This window comes from Oncorhynchus mykiss, chromosome 5 (assembly GCF_057628025.1).
Source record: "Oncorhynchus mykiss isolate SJ-2025 chromosome 5, ASM5762802v1, whole genome shotgun sequence".
In the NCBI taxonomy this organism is placed as follows: domain Eukaryota; kingdom Metazoa; phylum Chordata; class Actinopteri; order Salmoniformes; family Salmonidae; genus Oncorhynchus; species Oncorhynchus mykiss.
In genome coordinates, this window is record NC_143026.1 from 66,684,264 (window position 1) to 66,705,000 (window position 20,737).

At 43.4% G+C, this 20,737-nt stretch overlaps 1 protein-coding gene across 3 annotated transcripts in view; it reads right to left on the bottom strand.

The window, feature by feature from the left end:
* sema6bb (sema domain, transmembrane domain (TM), and cytoplasmic domain, (semaphorin) 6Bb) overlaps nt 1-20,737 on the bottom strand; it is a 151,149-nt gene that overhangs the window by 63,065 nt on the left and 67,347 nt on the right. For all 3 annotated transcript variants that reach the window (XM_036978093.2, XM_036978094.2, XM_036978092.2), the window contains exons 2-3: nt 4,615-4,741; nt 3,474-3,588 (exon numbers count right to left, since the gene is read on the bottom strand). In XM_036978093.2, the coding sequence (XP_036833988.2) occupies nt 3,474-3,588; nt 4,615-4,720 (221 nt within the window). In that variant the 5' untranslated portion in view covers nt 4,721-4,741. The remainder of the gene's footprint in view (nt 1-3,473; nt 3,589-4,614; nt 4,742-20,737) is intronic.

The window sequence follows — 20,737 nt, forward strand, 5'->3', positions numbered from 1 at the left end:
TTTTACAATAAATCTGAATAAAACAGATTTGTATTCAGTTCTGTATAATGTGGTTCTGTAATGTGATGCATTTCAGGCTATGGGTGATGAATAAAAATGTAGAATTGCATAATAAGAACTCGTTTTTTCCCCCTGGTTTTGTTCAGTCTCATTTGAGTTGACAAAATGTGGTTTTGCTGGGAGGCCTGAATTCTCCATATCTGTCTCACTTGGGAAGAAATGTAATTAATAGATGATTTAATCAAGCAGTTTGCCCGCGTTCATAACCCACCCCCACACAGCAGCACACAATGCCAATGAGAGGACCCATCATATAATACCATCTCCATGCATTCACGCTACTCACTGCCCCACACTGCACTCACTGCTAATGGATGAATCATTCTTGTATAACCTTGCCGTGCCTGTGAAAGTGTCTTTGGAATCTGAGTTAGGGTAGGAACCTTAAGGAAGACGCTAACAGCTGATGTTGCATATTGATGAAGGACCTGTATTTACCATGAATAAGATGGTGGCTCATGCTGTGCTGAGCTCCATTCAGACACCAGGCATTGAATGTTCTAATCTGTAAATCTGCCATAGCTTGTATTGCAGCAGTATCGATCTTATCTCCTAGATCCTGCTCTGCCTCCCATCGGCATTGCTCTGCCTTACTCCTCTCATCAGCAGAAGGCAGCATCTCTCTGAGTGTTTGTGTGTGTGTGTGTGTGTGTGTCAGAGTGTGCGTGCATGTGTGTGTGTGTCCCTGGTGAGGGGAATAGGGTAAGCCTTAGTGCTACTCTAGTGAGTTATTCACTGGTGGCTCCTCTAGGTTTGTTAAATGATTCCCTCCCTAGGTTACCTCCCTCACAATGCAGGACATGGCTAAGTAGTGTGGATAGAATTACTATACACTTACTCTGTGCTTCGCTCATTGGGCTGAGTCAAAGTTTAAGCAGGCTACAAACATTCAAGTAGAGCAGTTTGTGTGGCATAATCACATCTAGAGCACTTCAGCCCTGTCCAGTATTAACATATGAAAATGTGAACAGGCCTCCTAGTCGGTGTGGTGAGCAGCCAAGGCTGCTGTGGTTTGAAGAGGTCTGAAGATTGTTCTGCTCTCTCTCCTATCTGACTGTCTCCATCAGGTTGTTTGAATGATGCAAAGCTGAGGCCTGCTGTCTCTCTGCCTTACTGTTGCATTTTTACATTGTTTATGTTGCAGGATGTTCAGAAGGCAGGCTAGGCCGTCTATCTCCTTGACAACCACTCATAATTCCTCTGACTGGTATTTGAAGACCTGCAAATTGAGTTAACAGATGTGTGTGGATTGCTGCTCGTATTTATAGGCAAGAACCCTGTGAACTGTCCAAAATTGACAAAAATAATGTTATTTTTGGGCCGTACAGACACTGAGCTTCTCTGAGCCTTTCTGAGTCGGCAGACACTGACTTTGCAGAGAACGCCACACAAATAGATGAACCTGAAAACAAACGGAGCCTCGCTTTGTAGAAAACCGCAGGTATCTAGCTGGTATCTAGCTCAAAACGTTCAAAACTAAAGACCTATTTTACAGGAGCTACATTTTTTATATTTCTGGCACAGATTGCAGGATGCTCTTAAAGGTGTACACACAAATTAATCATCATGAGTAAGGGACTATGCAAACTATGTAAATAGTTCAAATAAACAGTATTTCATCTATAAAAAACTTTTTCACAGAAAATCGATGATTTGCAGTATGGATCAGATAAGATTGAGGTCATTACCACTAAATACATTAATAGAGACATTTTAGGTGTGCAACAGAATGTTTTATCCCATTAAGGTGTGCTACACTACAGCCCCCCCCCCCCCCCCCCGGTGACCTCTGAGGTCAGTGTCTCTCCACGGCCAGTGGCTCTGCTCACGCTCACTCTTCAGCCTCTAATGGAGAGATATATTCTACTTCCTCCCTCCTGCTGCGTATGGTAAAATCATCTTACGGTTTGCCACAATTACAAACCAATTAATAATGTTTTGGCCACGTTCCTTGGTAACCTCTCTCTTCTCCGGATGAACACTGCTCAATTTGTTTATTTGTGTGGATTAGTCCAGTGGATCTGGAGTTGTGCGACAGGTTCAGGGAGTCCACACATCTGATTACAGAGAGAAAAACGCTGGAGCGTGGTTAGCTAATACAGTAGAGAGACTAGGTGTGGGTACTCTCTCTCTCTCTCTCTCTCTCTCTCTCTCCCTCCCTCTCTCTTTCTTTCTTTCCCTCCCTCTCTCTCCATCTGTCATCAGCCAGTAAATGGGAGAGGACAGAGTGGTAGTGCGGTGGTAGCATCCCACGAGTACTTGGGGCTCGGGCAGGGCTTTAATAGTCCTTGCAGTATGAACACCTATGCTAATGGTGACAGGATTTGGGCTCACTGGAGCCTCTTATCAGGCTAGCCACTCTGCTACAGCTTTCAACCAATCAGCAGGCCTCCCCACAGGTACTCCCCAAAGGCGCCGTCGCACTTTTAAATCTCTCACTGCTTGGCACTCGGCTGCCCAGCTCAACACACACACGATCACAGAAACAGGTGCGCACACACACACACACACACACACACACAGTCCAGCAAAATAAATCCCCTGCTTTCCAATCAGATCACTTTCTGTCGGGGACTGCGAAGACTGCCATTAACCACTACTTATGTAGAAATATATAAATATACACCGTTGTTACAACGGTAGCGTTCTCGTCCCATCAAGCTATTGGATTTCAACATCATCTGGTTCACTGAGACATAGGTATTAGTTGACCTTTTCTATCCTGTAACAGCGGTCCTAAAAGATGTGTCAAAGTGTCCCCTGGATGTGGTTGCGTTTTATCACTAACCTGCAGTGACTATAGCCCTCCCGTATTTTGGCTTTAGGTTTTATTATTAGGCTGTGTAGCCAGAGTGTCTGGAGCCAAATGCTGCAGGAATTTACATATTTATTATTAGGCCTCTGGATTTGAGGTTAGAGAAACGCCAAAGGCCATAGATCGGGTCATTTCATAACCCAGTATGGGGCTTCTAATTGGGGATGTCTATGGCCTAGCTACCTCCTCTGCTGTAACCACCACCATATGTCTGCCCTACATGGACATACAGTGGGGAGAACAGGTATTTGATACACTGCCGATTTTGCAGGTTTTCCTACTTACAAAGCATGTAGAGGTCTGTAATTGTACCATAGGTACACTTCAAAATGTGAGAGACGGAATCTAAAACAAAAATCCAGAAAATCACATTGTATGATTTTAGCAAGTAATGAAATTAGCATTTTTAAGTAATTAATTTGCATTTTATTGTTAGAGAGGGCAGACAACATGACTTCCTCAACCTGTGTGACCTCTGGTCTGACCCCACCCACCACAGATTACTGCATTTACTTGAATATGTGACTGAGGATACACAGACAATGCAGGGTTATAAAAGATGGCTGAATACATTTGGTTGCTTGTGGCAGAAACATACCTCGCTCCAATGTAGAGGGTCCGGTTCACCTTGAGGACTCTCTGAATATGCAGTGGCTCCTGTCTCAGGGATGAACGATGTGGCCGACCCAGAAACACTGGGTACCGGTGAACCACTGTTTAGAGCGAGAGCGAGAGAGAGGGGAAGGGAGAGGGATGAGAGAGAAAAGAGAGAGTTACATCATCTTCCTATCATGATAGTAGTTCTCGGGGGGTGGGGGGGGACACAGGGGAGGGAGATCCATACATCAGCTGGGTTACCATGGGAGACAGAATCTGCCATCTCTCATTGGCCGCCTCCTTCTTCTGTGCCCTTCCACTATTCTGTCCATCACTGTTCCTATCTACCCATCCCAGATAAAGGCCTAGACTGCTGCCTCTATATGAGACTGAGTAAAGAAAAACCTATCCTTCTCCTTCTTCTGTGTCCTGTCCTCCCACTATTCTGTCCATATCTATTCTGTCCATTTCTGTGCAAAACTATTCTGTCCATATCTCTCAGTCTATGCGGCCCACTAATCTACCCATCTGTGATAGGTAGATTAGTGGGCCGCATAGACTGAGGCCCACTATCTGCCCTAATCACGCAGGACTTCAGAGACCCTTCTGGTCCTACGTATTAGCATTGATAGCCTGAGAATGGTCTGAATTCAGCTGGGAGGTGTTTGGAAGACACTATTGAGCTGTGATCAATCATAGTCAGCTCTGTTCTGGTCTGGAGGAGGCTCAGAGTCTGGCCGTCTGTGGGAGCAGTCTGACCTCAATCCCGACTCTGACCTCACACCCACACAACTCACTGACTGCCCTACTCCTCAACCCATGCATGTCAGCCCTGACCTCGCTCTTACAAGCTACACCCTGCGTGGGAGACTCTAACCCTACTTCCATAACCTACACCCTTACACTACTCCACACCTTCCGTGTGAGGCCCTGACTCTCTTTGACCTGATTTCCTGGTGTTTTTACAGTCTTTTATGTCCAACAATGAAAATGCAAAACAAAAAATATATATACACAAATAATATTTTTGGCTCAGAAAACTTTTTGGGCCAAAGAAAACCGCCACCAGTTGGGGAGCCCTGCTGTACACCCTGTGAGTAGGAATAAACCCATACATGCTGAGTATGAGAGAGAGGTATTACCTTCAATGGAGATAAAGTTCAGAGGCTCCGGTTCCTCCGGAAACGCAGTGCTGGCCAATCGGAGGAGCCAGAACAGCAGGAAGAAGGGTGGTGCCAGGGTTGACATGGCGGCAGCAGAATACAGCGTCTGTGAAGATGAAGAGAAAGACAGCGAGCAGTCAGTCAGATTAAGCCGTAACAGTGACAGAGCAGTACACACACACCGAGTGTGACAGGCTCACACTACCATGCACTACACACACTGACTGACTGTCCAGACAAAGCAGGTACCATATCTGTATTCCCACAACATCTCTCCCTACAGCTGGACAGAGTCTCAGCCTAGAGTCAGACCACAGGAGCCCAATGACACATGAGACACAGTGGAGGAAGGGTGGTTTACAACAAGAGGGCAGTAGATGGAGAGACAGAGAAAGAGAGAGAAAAGAGGTGGCGGATAGAGAAAAGGCAGGAGAGGGAGTGAGAGGAGAAAAAAGGAGAAACAGACAGACAGGAAGAGAAAGAGATATGCATACATAGAGACAGGGAGAAGTGGGAGAGTGAGGAGTGAGGCGTGTCAGGCGACTGTTTACTCAAATGAAGATGAGATCGTACTTTATTACATCTTTGGCAGTTGATAAACGGCCGGTATTTTCTTATGAAGCCGTACTACAGCAGCCAGAGTAATAAGGAGAGGATGGGATGTAATGCACATGAAAATACAAATGATAGCCAAATTAAGTTAACGCACTCAATCCATCGAGAAAACTACTCCTGCACTTAGGAGGAGGAAAGCCTTGGGGAATGCTATTGACTGTTGTCATAAACCTCAAACCCCATCACAGAGCAGAACAGAGCCACTCTTCGTGCTGGAGGTAAAGTACACTGTGTAGTGGCTCTTTATTATGTATAATAGTCATAGCACTCTCCATGCTTATCATTGCATCCATCTCTACCTCTCTTCCTGGATGATTATGCTTCTGTTCTTTTCACATAAAAGCTGAGCGTGACGATGTTAGCAAAAATGTGTCATCGGAACAAAAATGTGTCACCTGAACAAAACATGAACTATTCAAAAATGAAAAGGATGCCACTTCTTTAGCTTATTACATTATTACTGTTTATACTGACAATAATTTGCTTTGAAAATCTAAACAAAAAGCTGTCAGTCACAGTGTCTGACAGCACAAACAAATTATTGAATGCTTGGGTATATTCAGTGGTGTAGTCCTGTAGTTATTATTACATTTGAATCTTCAAGGTTGGATTTCTTTATTCAAAACCCTTTTCATATTTTACTGTGGTTACAAACACATTGCATGACATACTGTAGATGCAAATAAGGGCACTTTCATACAGGGGCGTCATGCACCCATTATTTTAGAGGGGGCACGAAGTACTTAAAGATGGATTTTTTTCCTGCAATCTACATGTCACGTTCTGACCTTTATTTTGTTTTGTCATTATTTAGTATGGTCAGGGCGTGAGTTGGGGTGGGCAGTCTATGTTTGTTTTTTTATGATTTGGGTATTTCTATGTTTCGGCCTAGTATGGTTCTCAATCAGAGGCAGGTGTCATTAGTTGTCTCTGATTGAGAATCATACTTAGGTAGCCTGGGTGTCACTGTGTGTTTGTGGGTGATTGTTCCTGTCTCCGTGTTTGCACCAGATAGGGCTGTTTTAGGTTTTCACGTTTCTTGTTTTTGTTAGTCTGTTCATGTGAAGTGCTTTATTAAAGAACCATGAATAGAAACCACGCTGCGTTTTGGTCCGCCTCTCCTTCACCGCAAGAAAACCGTTACACTATAGCCATAATCATTATGCCTAATTATATGTATTTTCTGCATAGGTTATCAAGCATACCTCTTTACCTGTTCAGTTGTCATTTAATGAATGATTATATTATAACATGTATGCCTTAGGAGTTTAGTACAACTGTCACACTGGTATAAAGTATTATAACCCAATGACTACACACATTTTGGGCCTACTTAGTAGTCGCCAAAGTTCCGGAGCAGGTCTTTAAAAATTAAGTTTAGTACAGTGTTTCCGCTGCAGTCATGTAGTTGTGTTGCTGCACTATTCAGTCCCTCCAGGATTCAGCGATCACATTATTCAATGCAAAATCAACCAATCAGCGCATATTATTCGAGAGCTTGCAATTTTGACCAATCCCTGCACATTTAGCGCATAAAAGGGTCCAATCAAAAGCAGGTTTGCAATTTTTACCAATTACTGCACTGTTACCGTGGAAAATGGCCCAATCCAACCACAAGTCAACAAAGTTTTTTCCCCCTGTCCTGTCACCGTATTCATGTACGAAGATGATGGGTGATTGTTGATGGCTGACAGGCAGTACAGTGAACAGAAATCAATCTCATTTTCCAACAAAAATAACAGCTAACGAGCATGTCGCAAAATCAAGCATTTTGGGCTGCAGAAATCCTGGAGGGACTGACTATTAGCAAAATCTTTGCCGCCACGGCAAATAAATATGGAACATGAAAATATATTTCTACCGAGGCACACTTTGAAGATACTAGAACAGTCCACAACTTTTCCTCTGCAAACAAAAATAGTAATGAATAGAAAGACAACCCCATAGTAGAATAGTTTATCCATTTACCTAGTCGGCTTGTAGTGTGTTCTATGAGAGAGAAATATTTCTCTCAAGTTGTGAGTGCCATAGGGAGGGAAACATGCATTCTGACAAGCAGGCAATGCACAACAGTTCATAATCCAATCCTGGAGAAAATAACAGTTTTAACGGCCTTTGTTAAAAAGAGGGTGTACCCAGCTTTCCATTCCTACTTTATTTATTTCTCAGCTCCTAAATATGTGCGAACTGCACCATTTTAAACCCAGAGTATTTAACAGAGGCATGGTTAAGTACTTTACCACTCCGCAATTCGGTGTGATTGCACAGGGGACAGTGGGGATGAATGTAACACGTGTCAATTGTAGGGTAGGCTCGTCGCAAACCAGGCTTTCCTAGATGAGAAGCCTGGGGAAGTTCCAATGCAGAAATCAACTAAAGAGGGGTCGGAACCCGGTGTAAATCAGTGATGCCTTGCAACATGTCAAATCAGACAAATGCCTTGCTTAAGCGGAGCTCCAAAGGTGTTCACCAGATTAGTACCGTAGGAGCAAGAGTGAGGACTAAACAGGTCAACAAAACAAGCACTGGTGACAAAATAAGTTCTCAGCATTTCTGTCATTTCAAGATGAGCTAAAGCAAGAGGGGAGAAATGGTCTACAATGCTGGCCATATCTATATTTAGACATTTCTGAAGTGGCTATTTGGCTAAAGTATACTGTAGCATGAGGGACAAGAAGTAGCTAGCCACTATGAAGTTTATTTTTTGAAAAGTCAGCTAACCTTGTAAACTACCTAGGTACAGTATAATTAACTAGCTAACTACTAGCTAGTTAAATGTCTCTCATGATTATAAAGAGGACATTTTCATAAAAAACAGCATATTATTGACCTTAGCTATCTTAGCCCAGTTGTTATCTTATCAAGGGTCAGTGATACATAGAGATACAGTTGTTGCTCTATGGGAACAACTACAATAATTCTGGAAGCAATATTACTAAAATGAATCAAATAAAATGAACCTGGTAAAATGTTAATGCCTGTAATGATCATCTCCCGTAGCCTAAATGTTGCCTGTAATGATCATCTCCCGTAGCCTAAATGTTACCTGTAATGATCATCTCCCGTAGTCTAAATGTTGCATGTAATGATCATCTCCCGTAGCCTAAATGTTACCTGTAATGATCATCTCCCGTAGTCTAAATGTTGCATGTAATGATCATCTCCCGTAGCCTAAATGTTACCTGTAATGATCATCTCCCGTAGCCTAAATGTTACCTGTAATGATCATCTCCCGTAGCCTAAATGTTACCTGTAATGATCATCTCCCATAGCCTAAATGTTACCTGTAATGATCATCTCCCGTAGCCTAAGTGTTACCCGTAATGATCATCTCCCATAGCCTAAATGTTACTTGTAATGATCATCTCCCGTAGCCCAAGTGTTACCCGTAATGATCATCTCCCATAGCCTAAATGTTACCTGTAATGATCACCTCCCGTAGCCTAAGTGTTACCCGTAATGATCATCTCCCATAGCCTAAATGTTACTTGTAATGATCATCTCCCGTAGCCCAAGTGTTACCCGTAATGATCATCTCCCATAGCCTAAATGTTACCTGTAATGATCACCTCCTATAGCATAAATGTCATCTCCTTATTTTCATACTGTAAATTACAAGGGTTGGATTTGCACAAAACAATTTGATATGTCAGCACTTAAAAGGCATGTACAAAATCTGGTATACGGTTTGCCTCATATACATTGTCTACTGATAACATTTTAAATTGAGAACATGTAAACAATGTGTGGATTTAGCTATTATCTGCTTCAGAATGCAATCATACTGTAGGCCTATGGCGGCATTGGTGATGCATGCCATATGATAAGCTGCTAAATGGATTCACATCGCTCATATACGGAGAGAGTCACAATCAAATAAAACACATTGGAGATCTTACAACTAGAAGAAAAGGAAATGTTGATTTGAGAAAACAACACAGAAACACAGGCACATTACAGACCCTTCCTTTCTTTACTGCAGGATTGTGATATGTGATCAATCAACCTTGACACTAGTTCATTTCGAATATTAGTTAAAACAAGTTTAAACACTTCACTTCAAATAATCAACCCTTTATCACATCACTGTTGATGTGCCCTTGAGCAAGGCACTTAACCCTAATTGCTCCTGTGAGTCGCTCTGGATAAGAGTGTCTGCAAAAATGTACAAAATTTTAACTCAGATGTAGATAATTGAGTAGTAACAAGTAGCCTATTATTACTAAAGCATAATTTCATGTGAACAAAAACAACTTTGCTCCACTGATCCCTGATCTACTGGGTGAGCAGACTTCTATTCCAGCCCAGTAGTAGCACACTATGAGCACACAACTCATTAGATTGATAAGTTGAATCAGGTGTGTTATTGCTGGGCTGAAACAGATCCTTGCACACCCAGCCAACCAACAGCAGGGTTGTAATAGGTTTATACATTGTGTGTGATGTTTAACTATATTTTTCTATACAATATTTGCTAACATAGGTAGGCCTACACATATAACCAATGGCACATAAGATATGCCCTTAGTCTCTTGGAACATTCATTGGGACCTCTCTCTTCATCTGCAAACAGGCTTTCACAGCGTTCCATATCTGAGGACAGAAAACATCAAAGCAGCAGGCTTCATTTTGCTCAAATTAGGCAGCACTGAATATTATGTTGCTATTATATCTCTGTCCTCAAAGTTTTCCCTTCTAGGGACCGGAACTCGATAATATTTTAATAATGTCACCCCACAAAATTACCTGCCGAGGCTATCCAGTAGCCTAGACTCTCCCTTTACTGACAGCTAGGGCTGCAATTTCACCCTCTTCCATGGCTGTTATCTACAAATACCGTTGGAGACTGTGTGACATTTAATTCACTTAGCTAAACAGCTAAACTAGCTAGCAGCTCAGTTGAGTTAGCCTACAAAGTGGCATACTGTAGCCAGCTAGCTAGCTAGCAAGCCAATAATACATTGTTTAAAGAAAATAATACATGAATGTATTTATTAACTTGAATAGGTTCTCCCACTGCCTCCATTTCTTGGGTCCTAACAAAAAGAAAATAATAGGCAATCTTCACGATATTTGCGGTGGTAGCAAAGCGCTGCCATGTGGACGAATGGAGACGAGGGAAAAAGTGTGGACGAATGGAGACGAGGGAAAAAGTCTGTCACCAGAGCTGTTTAGAACGCGTTGTGACATTTGACTTTACCAGCGTAATCCACTTTCAATTTCAGTAAATATTAATCGCAGACTGTCTGCCACACTTGATCATTTGAAAACTAGCACTTGAAACTAGCATAGGCAACAACTACTGGGGGGAAAGCAGTGACGCACATAACATACAGCACCCCTTCTATGGGCGTGTGGGGGGAGGGTTCATGAAATGTAACATCCATTCAAAATATTGCTGCTGGGAGCCATCTGACCATTTCAATCGTTTTTGCAATACAAAATTCTCCAGACCTCTAAGGGATGTGTGATGGTGACATGATTTTGTAGGTATGGCAACATAAGACTAATTCTAGGGTAACTTGGGGTAAATCGACTGTGACTTAAATTCTGATGAGACAGATTACATTTATTAGTTGAGCAAGAGTAGTGGCAACCAGGGAACGTTGGAGGGGATGAAGTGGTTTCTGTGAGAAGTACAGGCAGGGGGCGTTTTACCCCAAGTTACCCTAACACATAGGCCTACATTATATTCACTTAGTTTATGCAAGTTTTTTTGAGACATAAAATGAATCAATATGATGCTAACTAGTTAATTAACCAGCTAATGAATAAGCTCATTAGGGTAAATACAGATAGACTGAAGCATGGGGTTGCCTATTTATTTATAGCCAATATGCTGCTATCAGTTGGGCTACAGGTGATAATGCTTATTGCTAATAGCATACCTGATAATATTGACCATGCATAGGCTATATCATTTAACCAAATCATTTGACCAATATGTTATTTGGGCTCATTCTGGGAGGTGGATATGATATTTTAGATGGTGTCAGCATCATTTTTTCCCATTCATTTTGGAGTACAATGTTGTTGTTTTTTTAAGTCACCAGAACTGAGCTTCTCAGTACTTCTACATAAAAATGATCCCTAACCCCTGCTTACAACCCTGCTCTCCTCAACATTTTCCCCCACCGCTACAAATCTTTCCAGAGGAAACACTGATGCAGTCATTAATTTAACATCTGAAACATTTTAAACAGGAGCAATCTAAGGGAGCACAAAGGTGGTGTAGTCAGTCATTTAACATCTGAACATTTTTAAAACAGGAGCAATCTGAGGGGGCACATGCCTTTGTGCCCCCCATGGGCATGACGCCACTGATTTCATACACTTCCCACACTCTAACTGTCTCTCCTCAGCATAGCCACACAAGTAGCCATTGTAGAGACATCTAGCCATCATTATAATGAGGTGGTGACTCACACACAACTTTATCAGGAGATCTCATCTTAACAAGGAATTGCTCAAATTCCCCTCATTGATGTCAGAACAAGAGAAGGCACATAACACTAATTGCTCAACACCCAAACCACAAAATTAGAGGAGGATGAGAGAGGAGAGAGTCACAAGCACAAGAAAGGAGGTCAGAGGTGAGGAGTGCGGGAACAAGAGAGGAGGAGGAGAGAGAAATAAATGTGGAGGAGAATAAAGAGTAGAAGTGGTAAGTCGGTATTACCAGAGATTTCATTGTGTCTATTTATTAATAATGTATGACTAAATGGCAGGTTTCACGCATTTGATTAGCATAATTAGAAACTGAGGGCTATAGGATTTCATGGGACAACAAGCTAAGCAGATACGGAAGACTTCCAGGGCCAAACGAAGCATACAGCTCCAGAGCAAAATGTTTTCATAATTATGACAAATAGTTGCAGTGGAGTCAATTCAGTGAACAGGGCTAGCCTTTATATTATAGTCTGTGGCCCTTACTTTAACTGTAGCCCCAGTCTACTGTAAAGGATTCCTCAGCATCCTGTAGTTGTAGGCTATACTGTATTTACTACAATCCACACCCACTCCACCAGGATTCACACATTCATTCGTCCACTCCCACAGACCCAGATCAATGTAATTACAGACATTTAGCCAGGTAATTTCCGAAATAAGTAATTAAGACAGATCATTGAGGGTCTGAAACGGAGGGGTGGCGGCAGGCGACATCTTCAGAATGACCAACGAGGGGCCGCCACTGGCTTAGATAACAAATCACGGCGAGAATCAATGACACCTCAAGTCTTTAGAAATTCTTAATGAGGGGTGATATTGTGCTGATAGAGCGGATAACAGAGGTCTGACAGACAGACGAAAGGAAAGCAGGAAACAGGGACCAGGCATGCAGGGAGGGAGTCAGGGAGGCAGCGGGTCGAATGTGTGCAATGCAGCATCAGGCTCTGGGTAAACAAAGAGAGTAACCCTATACTCTGGGTTGAGATGCTTAGCATGCATATGGCACAGCTCATACTTGAATGCTTTTGTTCCTTATTATGGTTGCCATGGATTCCTCTCTCTTCTCTCTGCCTTACAACCTTGGCGCTAATATGTGCACTCCTGAGAAAGTACTTCCAATACATAGCCCTAAGACACATCTCCTATAAATCACACCTTGGATAGGACAGGAATCCCAGATTATACATGTCCTTGAAAAATAAATGATAATTAAATATTTTGTGGTGTGTTACAGTATTCAGCTGCAGGAGATCGTGTCTTATTATACAGTGGCATCACACGACAAGAGAAGCACTATCTCCACTAGGAGTAAATAGCTGAGTTCTGGTACAAAAAGACAAGCACTACTGACCAGAGTGCCTTTATCTGTGATTTGTACAACCAAGCGATCTCAACTCAATACCATGGGTCAATATTGAAAATATATAAAATAGGTCCATGTGGCTCAGTTGGTGGAGCATGACACTTGTAACGCTGCGGTTGTGAGTTTGATTCCCAAGGGGGACCAGTACGACCCAAGTATGAAAATGAATGCATTCACTACTGTAAGTCGATCTGGATAACAGCATCTGCTAAATGACTAAATTGTAAATGTAAAAATGTATCCAGCAGACCTACATGGGAAAAGGGAACAGAAAAGCCAGAGCCAGTGAAAAACTGTACTCTGCATTTCCCCACTACGAATTATTCCCTATATTGTGTGCTACAAGCCCCACTTCATAGATCTTATAGCGGCTCATTGTCACATCAGAGAGGGGAGGGTGTGCTTTATGGAGTGTGTAGAATCAATGACAGACAGCCTCATCCAGTTTGGATCGCTTTTCAAGTAGCAATAAAAGTGAGAGGAGACTGATAATGAGAAGGAAGAGACGTGATGAGGAGAAAGTGAGAAAAGGAGAGAAAGCAAATGTGAAAAGGTAAGGGCAGAGAGTAAAGCAGAGAGCAGTCAACGAATCACGTTGGATATATGGAAAGTGAAGCCAAAGTATGTGAGGAATGCTTTCATAGGTTGGAGGCTGGGAAAGTTGCTGAGAGCGGAAGAGCACAGTGCCAAGACTAGACTGATTCTTTCCTGAACACACCCTAAATCTGCTCCAGTGACCCGGGACGCTTAACCTCCCCTCCTTCTCTCCCTCCCGCCTTCTTCTCCTACCAAGGGACATGCCAGTCAGCTCAAATCTAAACACTAAACCACCTGGACACACACCGCTCACTTACACCTTCATGTAAAAACACTGCAGGAATCCAGTCCACTCAACCAAAACATAGTTGTTTGCATTTAGACTGATGTGACTACAGGGTCGTTCACTAGACCTTGGGTCTATGGCAGGGGTTCCCAAAACTTTTTTGGCCCATGACCCCATGTTTATCAACCACAAAAAATTTGCGACCCCACCATGTAAAAAAGTGATGTAATCAACGGCCTGTGTTGAGTTTTTTAATTGGGGCTGTGACAGTCTATTACAAATCAGTCTGACAGTATGCTCTTCTGTGTAGAAAATAACATCATTGTTGATTTAGTGCCTGGTCTGGTCCAATCTTTTAATGTGCATTGTAGAGGGCTTGTGGCCATTGTAGAGAGAAACAGAAGACACATACATCTTATCTTTCAGTGATGGGGTTAAACGGTTGAAAAGAAAGATCCACATTTGTAGTGAAATGCTTGTGCTTCCAGTTCCGACAGCGCAGTAATATCTAACAAGTAATCCAACAATTCCACAACAACTACCTAATACACACAAATCTAAGTAAACCCTAGATTGGAAATGCTGGTCTGTGGGGTGGAACCGTGGAGAAGATACCGTAACACCAATAGATATACTGGGTGCTTTGAACGCATTCTTAGTGTGTGTCATCTTTGGACACAGCCATTTCCCATGCATGAGTGACAGAATAGAGCTATGTTTATTCATGGGGTGGGAACTATGGGGCTGTGCATTATCATGCCGAAACATGAGGTGATGGCGGCAGATGAATGGGACGACAACGGGCCTCAAGATCTCGTCGTAGCATTCAAATTGCCATCGATAAAATGCAATTGTGTTCATTATGCCTGCCCATACCATAACCCCACCGCCACCATGGGGCACTCTGTTCACAACGTTGACATCAGCAAACCACTCGTCCACCTGACGCCATACCTGCACAGTACAGATGAGATCGGGATTCATCCGTGAAGAACACAGTTCTCTAGCGTGCCAGCGGCCATCGAATGTGAGCATTGCCCACTGAAGTCAGTTACGACGCTGAACTGCAGTCAGGTCAAGACCCTGGTGAGGACGACGAGCACGCAGATGAGACGGTTTCTGACAGTTTGTGCAGAAATTCTTTGGTTGTGCAAACCGACAGTTTAAATGGTTCAGACCATCCTTCAGCTGAAGAAGCCAGATGTAGAGGTCCTGTGCTGGCGTGGTTACACGTGGTCTGCGGTTGTGAGGCCGGTTGGATGTACTGCAAAGTTCTCTAAAAGGATGTTGGCAACAGCTGTAGTGGACCTTCCTGCAGACAGCAGGCCAACTGCACGCTCCCTCAAAACTTGAGACATCTGTGGCATTGTGTTGTGGACCACACTGCACATTCTAAAGTGGCCTTTTATTGTTCCCGGCACAACGTGCACCTGTGTAATAATCATGCTGTTTAATCAGCTTCTTGATATGCCACACCTGTCAGGTGGATGGATTATCTTGGCAAAGGAGAAATGCTCACTAACAGGGATGTAAACAATTAGCTTTTTGTGCGTATGGACATTTTCTGGGATCTTTTATTTTAGCTCAGGAACCAACACTTCATATTTTTGTTCAGTATACATGGCCTCTTACAGCACAGCTACATCACTTTATCTCAGCAGCAGAACCTGGGAACTTTAGTTTCTACTCATTGTTGTTACAAGCCATCATCCTTCAGCATTTATCTGGTTAAGAGCAGAGCAAGAATTGAAGGTCATAGCTGGATTAACATCATCTTCAACTATTTACCTTAGTAGAATATACAGTATCTCACTGTTGAGGGTATGTGGTTAGCACTGAGCAGAAAGAATTGCAGAGCCGTGCCTGGCGGAGTACAAAAGTAATACCTGGGCTTATTGTTGCTGAATGGAGTTATATCTCCAGGTATTACTGTAGCGGTATCTCCTATGTCCCACTCCCATTAACCTTCTCACGAATCATCATTACAACTACTGAGGGGCTGGAAGGAATGAGTAGTGTGTGGGGCAGAGCTAGCCAGGAAGAATATGCCAATGTCTGAGAATGCCTGGAGTAGTCTGCAGCTTAATTGTGGGTCTCTGTTTCTAAGTCGTATCATCTCAAGGTGAGGAGGGTCCGAACAGCACTCTTTCCGGGAGTGGTAACGACCATTGGTAAAAGCTCATCAGATAAAAAGTGTTTATTATGACATTTCAACCTTTAGGTTGTTATCGGTTCTATCCGTCCATTATGAACACATGTTCCGTCACAGAGAGACATAAACGCATCACAACACAGGACATTAGAGTGACCTTTAACCCCCGGCCCAGTTTATAACTATCATTAGCAGGTCAGGGATCAGCATTGTAAACTACACATCAATCAGGAAATACAAGGGGGACTACTTCAAACAGTAAAAGTAAAAGAAAAACATGTTGGAGAGTGACAGGAGAGTACAGCCATACCGTAGCATCCATCACTATGAGCGTCTAGAAACCCAGGCAAGAGGCTAACAGAGGGGAGATCATCTCCAGCCTGTCATAAATAATAGAGAAACCTGCTTAATGGATGTGAGGTTTGCAGCATCACGCACAATAAACCTTGATGTGATTATTCTCCTAAAATTCCCCCATGACCATGTATTGTCTTACATATGTCAATATACAGGGAAACTTCATATCTCAACTTGTTCTCATCCAGCTGCCATTTGCTCTTTCGCTCTGTGAATCACGAGGGGAGATGGATTTATTATGGAAACAACGGTCTGGGTCTCAGCCTGTCAGAGGGATAGGGGAGGGAGAGTGGAAGGGAGCCTCGAAGCTGTCAAGGTAAGCAATTCCTCCTCCCCTTCTTTTCAGAGGGGGAGGAGATGTCAGAAGGGGGAGAGATACAGAGGGGAAAGTAAGACAGACAGGGAGGGAGGAGAAGGAAATGAGAGAGGGGGAAAGATAGGAAGGGCTGTATACATTATGGGATTCAGAATGACACCTCAGTATACTAATTGTGTTTTTCTAGATCTACAAAATGTCCTCATGCTTCCTTTTTTCCTTCCTCTCCTTTCCTCACTGTAGAGCTGGCTGAATCTGCTGACTGCAGTACTGTTTGGCCATCAGCACCAAATGAACATGATAAGAAGAAGCCTGCCTAATGATCGGGAAAGAAGAACACAACAGCAAAGATAACTTGAATGTGGTCAGTATCTCAACAGAGTCGATGGGAAAACCGCAGCAATCCTCTCTTTCTCTTTTTGTCTTCCACATCTAGTTCAGGCGGTAACAGCATATTCCAGGAGGAAATCAGCTCAGGAGAAATCTCACTCTCACGCTTCATCAAAAACAATATCTAAAAGCAATTCCCAGTTTAGACAGTCTGGTTGGAGACACTAAATGTAATAGAAATGCAGGATATCCTGTTCCCTCATCGGTTGAGACACAACGCAATGGTAAAGCAGAGATTGATAGAGGAGAGTACGGGTATAGAGGAGAGGTGTATAGATTCTACAGCCATCATATCCTACACCACAGCCCCTTGTTGCAGGCAGTCTAACTACTCTACACATACAATCAGACACCATCCTGGACACATATTTATTCAGCAGATCATTTGTCCATCTGCTCCCCCCATCCCCTACTCGCTCTCTCTCTCTATCCATTCCCCTCTATCTCTCTCTCTCCTCCCTCTTTTCTTCTCTCTCCTCACTCCCGCTCTCTCTACCCAGAAATCAGCCACCTGCTCATCCAATTTAGTGAGATAAATTCCCCAGTATCTATTTTAATAGAGGAGTGTGCAGTCCTGCCTGCCTGCCTTCCTTTCTGTATCCTGCCTGGTTTCTCTCCCTCTGGTTGAATTAATGTCAGGTTTCAGACGGTGCACATGTATAGTACATACAGTATACAAGTACAATGGTAACACCCACACATTGTGTCAATCAAGTAACATTGTAATTGTCAATTATGCAAAGACAACAACAGGAATGCAGACGATCACACACTCACACACGATTATACACACACTCACACACAATTATACACAAACGCACACACAATTATACACACACTCACACACAAATCTTTCTATGAGTAGCATGCAGGCATAAGTCCCAGCTCTGACTGTGGCTGGTTTGATTCTCCGCACCAGGAATGAGAGGCATGTTAATCAGGGTGGAGGGCTGCCAGCTCAGCCATACACATCTCTCTCTCTCTCCCTATCTCTCGCTCTCTTTCTCTCTCTTTATCCCCCCTCCCTCTCTCTCTCCCCCCCTTTATCCCTCTCTGTCAGTCTCTTTCTCTCCCTTATCTCTCATGTAAAACACCTTTCTATCTCACTCTATCTCCCTCTGTCTACCATACCGTTCCATCTAATTTTCTCTTCTCTCCCTTGTCTCCCATTTCCCTGTCTAATAATGCATTTTTCTCTGTGTTAGTGTGATGAGATTTGTGCTGGGAGGGGTGGTGGCAGTGGTAAATAGTTTATTTAGCAGGACTTCGTTAAGATCCCTCATTCCTCTTTCTCTCCCTCTAGCTGACAGTTTTATTGCCTTCCTCTCCTCTTCTTGTCTCTCTGACACAGCTCCGTACAGCCCCTCTGTGCTGTTTACTACAGCGTTAATAGAGACTGGGTTATGCTGAGCAAATCTGGGTGGGTGGGAAGTAGGTTGCTGTAAAGGGTTTTCAGATTGAACCATGTCAGTCAGTCTTGACAGGAAGGTTGTGGGGGCTGGATGGGCAGGGAATGTTATATGACAAAGAGAAAAGGTTGATCCAGGTTTAGTGTTTACAGAGCCAGTTGCTAGGGAGATGCGAACCAAGGGACCGTTTTAGTCAGAACAGAATCATAGACTGAGAAAAGTGCAGCAGCAGCCATTCACAGTCAGCAATAATCACACACGTGTTCAGACAGACAAAGAGGGAGGGAGAGAGGAAGAGAAGGAGGGACAGGGGGCAGAAGAGAAATTAGTGCAAAGAGAAAGAGACGGGTGGGAGACAGAAAAGAAAGAAAAGGGGGGCTATGGGTGAGAAAGAGAGGGGGGAGGAGAGTAAAAGAGCGGTGCAGTCAGAAAAAAAAGCGTGCCCATTCAATGACCACATATGCGTGGAGGAGAGAGAGTTCACAAGAGTCACTCACACAATAATAAACAATAGACTGAGCTGAGTGATGGATTAAAGGAGACGCTTCTACGACCTGAATGATCCTGTCAGACCCTCCACAATGATATTATGGTTAACGGCTCCTTTTGTTTATTTTAGTTTGCTGGCTTTTCTTCTCCGTCCGCACAATAAATAGGTTTAAAATGACATCCTCAGACCCTTCAAAATAATATCAGCAGGAGTTCCTGAGTTCCTTTATCAAAACAGCCAATGATATCCCTGATTTACATACAACCCTGTACTCGCGCTCCTTGCCAGTTGGAGGGTTATTTGACAGGGTCATTTACTACCTGGCATCTCAAGGAGCGGATCAAATCAATAAAGCCATTTCACTCCAAATGCATCGGCCTCCGTTCCGTTTGGCAATTCAATTCTATGAAGAAGAGGAACAAATGCATTGGCCTCCGTTCCGTTTGGCAATTCAATTCAGAAAAAGTGCTGTAGAAAAGTCTCTGTGGGGTCCAGGCAGGCTAGGTGAGGCTGAAACTGTAGGAGAACAATTTATAACAACAGCACTTCAACATGTACAGCTCCATGTTGTAGTCAGTCAGACAGAGAAGAGACAAACAGGTATGTACTTTATACTGGACAGGAATGTACTAAAGCCTATGCTGGTTAAGGCACAACACAAGGCTGGGTGAGTGGCCTTCTGTCTATACAGTGTACAGTTGTGACCAAAAGTTTTGAGAATGACAAACATTAATTTTCAAAGTTTGCTGCTTCAGTGTCTTTGGATATTTTTGTCAGATGTTACTATGGAATACGGAAGTATAATTACAAGCATTTCATAAGTGTCAAAGGCTTTTACTGACAATTACATGAAGTTGATGCAAAGAGTCCATATTTGCAGTGTTGACCCTTCTTTTACAAGACCTCTGCAATCCGCCCTGGCATGCTGTCAATTAACCTCTGGGCCACACCCTGACTGATGGCAGCTCATTCTTGCATAATAAACACTTGGAGTTTGTCAGAAGTTCTCAATGGGATTAAGGTCCGGGGAGCTTCCTGGCCATGGACCCAAAATATCAATGTTTTGTTCCCCGAGCCACTTAGTTATCACTTTTGCCTTATGGCAAGGTGCTCCATCACGCTGGAAAAGGCATTGTTAGTCACCAAACTGTTCCTGGATGGTTGGGAGAAGTTGCTATCGGAGGATGTGTTGGTACCATTCTTTATTCATGGCTGTGTTCTTAGGCAAAATTGCGAGTGAGCCCACTCCCTTGGTTGAGAAGCAACCCCACACATGAATGGTCTTTTTAGGATGCTTTACTGTTGGCACAGGACTGATGGTAGTGCTCACCTTCTTCTCCGGACAAGCTTTTTTCCGGATGCCCCAAACAATCGGAAAGGGGATTCATCAGAGAAAATGACATTTTTATTTTTTAATTTTACCCCTCTTTTCTCCCCAATTTCGTGTTATCCAATTGTTTCAGTAGCTACTATCTTGTCCCATCGCTACAACTCCCGTACGGGCTCAGGAGAGACGAAGGTTGAAAGTCATGCGTCCTCCGATACACAACCCAACCAAGCCTCACTGCTTCTTAACACAGTGTGCATCCAACCCGGAAACCAGCCGCACCAATGTGTCAGAGGAAACACTGTGCACCTGGCAACCTTGGTTAGCGCACACTGCGCCCAGCCCGCCACAGGAGTCGCTGGTGCGCGATGAGACAAGGATATCCCTACCGGCCAAACCCTCCCTAACCC